The sequence below is a fragment of the Fundulus heteroclitus genome, chromosome 19 (genome assembly GCF_011125445.2).
Source record: "Fundulus heteroclitus isolate FHET01 chromosome 19, MU-UCD_Fhet_4.1, whole genome shotgun sequence".
NCBI lineage: Eukaryota > Metazoa > Chordata > Actinopteri > Cyprinodontiformes > Fundulidae > Fundulus > Fundulus heteroclitus.
Window position 1 is genome coordinate 32,537,259 of NC_046379.1, and position 9,038 is coordinate 32,546,296.

At 37.7% G+C, this 9,038-nt stretch overlaps 1 protein-coding gene across 3 annotated transcripts in view; it reads left to right on the forward strand.

The window, feature by feature from the left end:
* The window catches only part of prkd1 (protein kinase D1), a 247,947-nt gene extending 239,208 nt beyond the window's left edge, over positions 1–8,739 (forward strand). For 2 of the 3 annotated variants that reach the window (XM_012851006.3, XM_036150357.1), the window contains 2 exons: positions 3,479–3,564; positions 7,465–8,739. In XM_012851006.3, the coding sequence (XP_012706460.1) occupies positions 3,479–3,564; positions 7,465–7,698 (320 nt within the window). In that variant the 3' untranslated portion in view covers positions 7,699–8,739. The remainder of the gene's footprint in view (positions 1–3,478; positions 3,565–7,464) is intronic. The other variant, XM_036150359.1, reaches the window with a different exon arrangement.
* The last annotated feature ends 299 nt before the right edge of the window (positions 8,740–9,038 follow it).

A 9,038-nucleotide genomic window follows, 5' to 3' on the forward strand; every position in this document is an offset into this window, starting at 1 on the left:
AAAGAACAAAAATATGTCGAGAACTCATCGTTTCCTTTGTTTGCGTCAGCCATTGTGTTCGCCTTTTGCCTACCAGTCTGCCACGCATGCACGAAAAACCTGGTTAAAAACAATAACAATGAACTGGTCTATTGTCCTATTGCTCTGTCTGCCTTATATAAGAAGATGAATACAAAATCCCTTTATTGTCCCACAATGGGGAATCTGGGCAGGACAGTAGAAAAAGCACACAAGAGTAACACACTAAATCAGTAACAAAAAAAACAAGCTAATCTAAAGTTAGTTCTAAAGCGACAGATAATTAACTTATCAGAAAGGCAAAAATGAAACCAATGTAAGCATTGCAGAATTATTGATAACATGGCAAATTCAGATAAAAATAAAAACATTCAAGCTAAACAGGAAATGCAAGGAAGTGAGAAAAAACATTTCAGGCTAGTAATGTAATGGTGTGGGGCAGGGACGTGTAGAGGGGGGCGGAGGGGGCTTGGGCACCTGCCCCTTTGCCTCATGATGCCCAAAGTGCCCTTTTGTCAGTGTGTGTGTGTGTTTTTTTTTATGTGTGTGTATGTGTGTTTGTGTGTGTGTGCATGTCCAAAATAATAATAATTTAGATCAAAATTGCCACGGTTACCGTGGCACGGTAACATGATCCACATAACGTGCCTCACTCTTCCCTTCTTCTCCTCTCGCAGCTCCGCGGCTGTTGCTGCCGCTGTCTGACTGCCTGCCCCTTTAAATCGGCAGCACACGTGCCTGTGCTCTGTGCTTTTTTTTAAAACTCCACTCTCATTGGTTGTACTGTCTTAAATCCCGCCTTCCCTCTTTCTGATTTCTAGCGCATGTGTGCGTGCCTGTTTGCTTGGAGCGCAAGATTTAAATTTCAATTCATACAGGGATACTGCCGTTACCACAATTAATACTTGACAACAAAACTAGTCCCAGTTAAAAAAACTAAATATTATCTGCACTAAAATAGGTGAAAGCTGCTGAGTGCAGTTCTGTAAAGAAGCAGGAGAGACTGTTTGGATTTGTGGAACTTGGGAAATGTAAGTAACCAACATTAGCATCTCAAAATAGCATCTAAGTCTGAAGTATAATGCATTTATCAACAGAAACCTAATCTGTTTTATAAAACTAAATATTCTGTGCCAGGCAGGAGTTCTGAAGACTGCTGGAAAGATGGAAAAGCAAAGACTATAGGCTATTAAAAGTTCAGATTCTTAGCCACAGCTGTCTGAAAAAAAAGGTGAGGGTTTCCTTTTTACCATATTTCGTTGTTATTGTTGCTTTCATTGATTGTAGACATAATTAGAATAAAGACAAATTAAACCGAGGAACACCATTTACATTGGTTTTATTGTACAAAGGTTTCCACACCGTCCATTAGTAAAGAGTGCAAACCAGAGGCGGAGTTAGACATTCTCATCAGGGATTTAGTCCACAATATATTTCATCATTACGAGGGTAATTTGGTACACCAAAAAAGTAAAAATTATTTAATCTGTTGATGTGGTTGCAAAATTAATTTAATATAGGCCTTTACATATCTTAACGTTTAATCTGCTGTTCTTTAATAGTCTTACTAGTATATCCCAAAAGAATATTAATATATTCTCATTTCAATTATGAAATGGACAACCACTCATGTAACAGATCAGTTTTAGTGTCACTAATCTTACCAGAAGTACAGTATTGGGTCCTCCATGCTCCTTATGTATTAAGATTTACTGCACATTTAAACATTAACAACTCACTATTGTTAGGAAAATAATTAGTTGTCTGAGACGATGCAGGTAAGGAGAAGCTGTTATCTACACTTCAGATATATGATGTAAGAAATGGGTTTGGAATGCTAAGATAAATTACATGAAATGGGCTAGTGAGAACATCTACAACCCAGTAGTACATTTGTTGAAGTTTGAATTTAAAATTTTAAATGCTGTTAGTGACACTTCTACTTCCAGTGCAAAGTAAATACAATTAATTTATTTGCAGTCCCTTGAATGTATAATTTTGCTGTGTTTTATGATGCAGACAGAGTATCTTAGATAAAAAAAAAGAATAAGGGTGGGGTTTATCTCTGCACATTTCTATATCTTCAAAAGAAAATACAGGATTAATCTAGACAACAGACATATTTTGAATATATTTGGTTTAATAGGCACCTATTTACCATCTGTCTCTGTTGCTGGTAAGTTCAAATGCAAAGTTTTTCAAAGTGGGAAAAAGTCCCAATTCGACATTGAACAGATCCTGTGATGCTTTAAAGATAAACAAACAGCATCTAGTGTGTGTCGTGCTTATAAAATTTGTATAAATGTAGCAAATAATGCTGCCTTTTCTTTTTAGACAGGCAAAAAGCATCCTGATGCTCAAATCAAGCATCAAAAAAATAGGAGCATGCATATTGCGTAGGACCAATGAAGCTTTGGACCAATAGTGTCCCTACCAAAGTTCAAATCAACCTACGCCCTTGATTCTATGTTACATTCTTTATAGTATGGGTTGGTACATTTCAACCGGTTGTATAGCAAGGTATGTTTCTGTATCATGTTTTAAATCCGTGCCCCATGTGCCCTTTTTTAACTTTGAGCACCTGCCCCTCCAACGGTCTTTGCACGTCCCTGGTGTGGGGGATATTTTCTTGTCACACTTTGGACCCCTTAGTACCAATTGACCATTGTGTCAATGCCACAGCTTACCTGAGTATTGTTGCTGACCATGTCCATTCCTATATGACCACAGTGTACCCATCTTCTGATGGCTACTTCCAGCAGGATAACATGGCATGTCATAAACCATAAATCATCTCAGACTGAATTCTTGAACATTGCAATGAGTTTATTGTGCTCAAATGGCCTCCACAGTCACCAGATCTCAATCCAATGGTGCACTTTTGGGATGTGGTGGAATGGGAGATTCACATCATGGATGTGTAACTGACAAATCTGCAGCATCTGCGTGATACTGTCATATCAATATGGACCAAACTCTCTGAGGAATATTTCCAATACCTTGTTGAATCTGTGCCATGAAGGATTAAGGCAGTTCTGAAGGCAAAAGGGGGTCCAACCCGGTACGAGCAAGGTGTACCTAATAAAATGGGAGGTGAGTGTAGTTAAAGAAGGTCCTTAGGAGCACCCTCAACGCTCTAAAAGACCTCAGTCTCCTCAGCAGATAGAGTCTGCTCTGACCCTTCCTGTAAAGAGCATCAATGTTGTGAGTCCAGCCCAGTGCATTGTTCGGGTGAACACCCAGGTACTTATAAGAGTCCACTATCTCAACATCAGTTCCCTGGTTCAATGATATTGGGAGGGAGGGGGGTGAACACGTTGAACATATAGACTGAAACATGTTTGTCTTGCTTTGCAAGTTCTTATTTGACACAATGAGAGAAAATCCACCTGCTAGACAACAAAATGACAAGTGAGAACAAATTCGATTGGTTCCATTGGTTGCTTTTCTTTCCTTGCAGCAATTGACCTGATTAACAACCTTCTGCAAGTGAAGATGAGAAAGAGATACAGTGTGGACAAAACTCTGAGTCACCCATGGTTACAGGTAGGAAATCACTAAATCCATCAAAATCCACAAAAAGATGATGCTGAATGAATTTCAACAAAACTAACTTATTATTTCAATAAAACAATTTGATTGGATTATTATTGTTCGACATCTTTTTGCTTGAGTGTTGTTACTGTGTATTTAGGGAGAAAACAATGCTATTTTCATAGATTTTTAATGTAAAATCTTATAATGCATGACGTAAATCAAAAAAAAAAAAAATGGTTTTAAAGAAAAAAGTATGATTGCTTTCGGACCCATATAGAACTTTTCTATTCATCCACTGTCTATACCTGCTGTCTATTCAAAGGTCATTGGGTGAGCTGTGGGGTACAGGAGAAATGTTTAGGTGTTGCCCAACTTCCAAAGTATTCCTAACCTGTGGCGTCTCTGCATTTGGGGCAACTTCTGGTGGGCCATGCTGTGTAGCTCTATGTTCACAATAATCAATGGGACATGATCATTCTTTATAGAGCAATATTGAAAAAAGATAAATAAAATTCTGTAATAAACATTTGTGTCTATATATCTAAGCCTGTCACAATACTGACAAGCTCAGTAGGCTAAATCATCTTGAGGCACCTTTATATTGGGGCCAGCCCACCAACGTTTGTTTGAATAATGAACATCTGAAATTGCAGTGCGCATGCACCACACACTCTCAGTAAACGGCTGTGGGGCACAAATCTTGTGGCCCGAAGCTCGGATCATCCAATCAAAATACTTGAACTGCATACGTTAAGTTTACTTTCTGCCGGATAGGCAAGGCAAATTTATTTGTATAGCACATTTCAGTACAAGTGCAATGCAAAGTGCTTTACATGATTAAAACATTGGAGAATAAAAACAGAGTAAAAGCAAGTAAAATAATAGATTGTATAAAATGTAGGAAGATTTAAACAAAATAAAGCATAGGAAAATGTAAACTAAAAACAAATATTAATCTAGTGTTGGTTGTCCTTGCTAGCTGGTTGAGGGGTTGATGTGAATTATTTCTTATCAATAAATGAATATTAGTAAGAATATTTATGAACAGAGGACATAAACATATGTGATGCAAGTTGTCTTTAACTGAATATGTTAAAATAAGTGCTGAATAAGAGAACATGTGGAGAAAGGCTTGTTTTATGTCGTCTACCACACCTCAAATAAAAAGTTCAAAAAGATGGTAACAACAGTGAGATAAAGATAGCCCTTTTGTAACAGGATGCATGAAAGCACAGAAACATTCACCTGAGAAAAAGAGGAAAATGAAAAACATGAGCCATCTCTATAATTACTCATACTTCTTTACTGCAATATCTGCAGTTATTGCTGCTATTAACTTTTTCTCCCCTCTGTTGTCTTCATACATGATACATCCAGCCTGGTGTTTTTGTTTGGATATAAATCCTTTAAAGAGGAGGCCATTGGCAACCCTTTCTGCCAATAACAATTTAAACCCTTTCTCATGTTGACAAATGGAGGCAGGTGTTGCTGCCACTAACTATATGTACTTTGTTTTTCATCCCATAGATTTTAATACTTAGAGCTTGTTTGTTTATCTATGTTTCTCTCCTAGATGAAGCCACTAAAAAACTGCTGCTGCCATTAACTTATTACTTTTAATTTAATATAGGAAGTACTCATAACCAATGCATTTGTGGGGGTTTTTTGTGCATCTGCCCTGTTCTGTCAAAACGTCTGTCAGTTGAAGCAGATGACTTCTCACACTGGGCCAGGATTGGCTGGTCGTTGTTGTAAGGATGTAGTTGTTTTCTGCTGTTGCCACATGCATCATCAAATGGAGGTATCACTACAAAGTCAAGGATGCAGTTGTTGTTTATTGTGTCTGTTTTATTTACCAGCTAGCGTAATAATTCAAGCTTGAGTACATTTAGACTGATTTAAATGTAAATGTTTTTCCATCCATGTCATCAGAGTTACCACCATAACCACAAATGAGCAAAAAAAACAGATGTTACTCCACCCATTGATATTATAACGGCAATATGCAGCAGGGTAATCAGGCTGGCTGGGTGACATTACATAGGAATGTCATGGCCTTAATCTAGCCTTTATAACTATGCTAGGACTCAATTGGTTTTGCTCAAAAGGTGCATAAACTGACACACTCTTGCCTTCATACTTTGGACCTTGTGCTGACATATGGCATTGATTGTGAAGAATTAACAGTATTTCATCACAAACATGTCCTATCTAACCATTTTTAATAACCTTTGAGTTCAGTTTAAACAAGTTCTCCACCCCCAAATGAAAGTTTCATTGTAGTAGATCTTTATCAGATAATGCTGTATCAAACTTTAAAGATGCTCTCCCCCTTTTAATTTCTTCAGGATAACAGAAATGCCTAGCAGATGGCTGCAATGTGATTTCTTCCCCTTCACAAATTGATGCTTCCATTGATGGTGTTACTTCCTCATTGTGTTTTGTGTTAGACAATGTAGCCTCCTTGAAAAACAAGTTAATTATTCACAGGAAGCTGGCTCCCTGGTTTAATCCAGAACAGCATTCTATGAAGCACAACATAGAAAAAATGGTGCTCTACACATCCAGAGGAATCCTACCTAATCTGTAAAACAGTCTGCTGTTACAGAGCTCTGTTGATCCATCCATTCCCTTAGCTCTCAATGGTAATGACTTTATGGGATTCTTCATAAATAAAATAGATTCTTTAAAAAATAAAATCATTGGCATCCTCTCAACCATGATTACCTCGTCCTCAGTAAGTGAGACAGCGTTGAAGGAATCTTTACAACCCGATCGCTGTCTGAACTGCGGAGACCGCTGAGAACTTTCTGAACAGAAACGAGGCTCTGTCCGCTGCCATGCACCGGCGCCACCGGGCCCTCTGACCACCGGCAGCAGGCAATGCAGGTGAAGTGTCTCGTCCAAGGACAAAACGACGGAGACAGTCAGAGTAGGGGATCGAACCAGCAACCCACCAATTGCAGGACAAACTCCCTAACCTCTGCATCACCGTCACCCATTTACTTTAGTGCTGCTATAGGCTTAGGCTGGAGGACATTAAGATCTATTTCTCTCACTCTGCTGAGTTCTCCTACTGTTCTCTAGTTTGCATTGTTAGTTCATATTTCAACTTTTAATTTTATGTTCTCCCTGTCTTTTTTCTCTTCATAGTAGGTACACCTGGTCTGGCATTCTGTTAGCTGTGACACCATCCTGGGCAGCAAATCTTCTGCCATTACCATATAACATAGAAAGCATACCTGGATAAATGTGTGCTTCTGTTCTTTTTGCGTCTCTGCTCTGTCTTCTCTAACCCCCAGTCGGTCAAGGCAGATGGTCGCTCACACTAAGCCTTGTTCTGTCTGAGGTTTTTCCTTCCTGATAAAGGAGATTTTTCCTCTCCACCATCACTTCATGCATGCTCAGTATGAGGGATGGCTCTAAAGCCATCGTCAATGTAGACAACAGTCCACTGTGGCTCTACACTCTTTCAGGAGGAGTGAATGTTGCTTTTCAAAACTCGATGCAATCTGCTGAGTTTCCTTAGATAAGAAATCTGTTGACCAATGTGTCTGGATGATATGAGTGAATCTCAAGTGCCTTGAGATGACATGTGTTGTGAATTGGCGCTATATAAATAAAATTTTATTGAATTCAATCAATATGACAACTGAGAAAAAGATCAAATTAATTAAGAATTAAATAAGTTTTTATTTAAAGTTTATAGTTAACGTTTTAACAAATTTCCATTATTTACAGAAGTTTAGTGTTTCATTAAACTGCAAATATGTACACAGTAATACTGTTATAAAAAGTAGTGTCAATTGTTGTCAACACTATAGTAAAGACAACTACATTTTATTTCAAAAATAAAATATTGGATTTAAAAATCCCTTAATTTTAAAGTGTATTTCTTTTCTTCATTAGGACTATCAGATGTGGATAGACCTAAGAAATTTAGAGGGTCGAATGAACGAGCGATACATAACACACGAGAGTGATGACCTCCGTTGGCTCCATCATGCACAGATCAGCGGCCTTGACTACCCCTCAGATTTTATCAATGGTTTGTCAACCAACGATGTTGATAAAGGGATGGAGCGTTACCGCGAGAAGGAGGAGGAGCTGGAGACCCTCAGCGAGAGGGTCAGTGAACTCTGAAGACAGTGTCACAAAGTAAAGTAAACCAGAAGAATAAAGTTTTAACTGTTTCTGGAAGAGCAGTATAAAAAACATTTACAAACATTGTAAAGCAGATATTTCATTTCATTAAAGTCAACTTATTTTCTATGAAAACAGGTTTTGTTTACTAAACTGCACAAAGGCAGTACTGACACTGCAAAACGTTTCAAATGCTGACTGAAGTCTTTCTGTGTGGATTTTGCATTTCTTTCCTGTAACTTTATTCCATCTGATTTTGGCTCCCTCCTATATACTTTACAATGCCATAAATGCTGTACTAACTAGAGATGCTAACCTTCAGAGTAAGGATCTGGTTTAGTCCTTTGATGGATTTGTGATGGTTAGACTAGATTCCAATTTGCTGTGACCCTTTAAAGAAGACTGCTCATGTGAACATAAGGTCTTCTAATTAAGTTCTGTAAACCCAAAAGAAAAAAAAATAATATAAATACTTTTGTTATATATCAGTTGATAGTAACACAGAGATGCAATAACAACTAACAAATTGGAATTGAATGGGAGTTATGTGAATGCAAATTTAAAGTCAGATTCAAAGTTTGGCAACATACCAGCGTGAAAAAGTATTTCTCCCTTACAGATTTGTAATGTTTTTAATCTCTAGTCACATTTAAATGTTTCCTTAAACACATTTTAAATAACAGTTTTTTATTTAAGGGAAAATGTATCCAGACCAACTTAGCACTATGTAAATATAAAATCTCCACCTTGTTAAATCATGAAGAGAACCTGTTAGAAAAATATGAAGTACTCCAAAAGATCTAAAGATGCAACACACCATGCCATGAGCTAAATCTATTCAACACCAGATACAACAATGTTATTGATTACTATTATTCTTTAAAGGGTTGGCAAACAATTTCTAAGGCTTTGGGACTCCAGTGGACCATAGCGACAGTCAATATGTACATACAGAGAAAACACCTCAGAGACCACAGACATCATATACGTAGACGCGTCATAGGGCGCATGTTCGCACGTCAACGTCACTGCCATATTGTATGTGGCAGAAAAAAGTTGAGTTCTGTTATTGTGAACGTGAATGATGCCTCATTCCTGTGCTGCATGGAAATGTATTCCGGCTGATTTCAGTACTTGTATCTGCCTTCTATAAACTAAGGCTGCACCATGTTGCAAAACTGGACACACTAAAGCTGCAGTGGCAACAGAGGCTACATAGGGAAAATAATAATATGAGAAAAAAAAATCCTAGGTCAATAAAGTAAAAAAAAAAAAAACAAACACAAAAGTGATAATGTTATGAGAAAAACGTCATGTTATGTAAATTAAGAGGGAACATT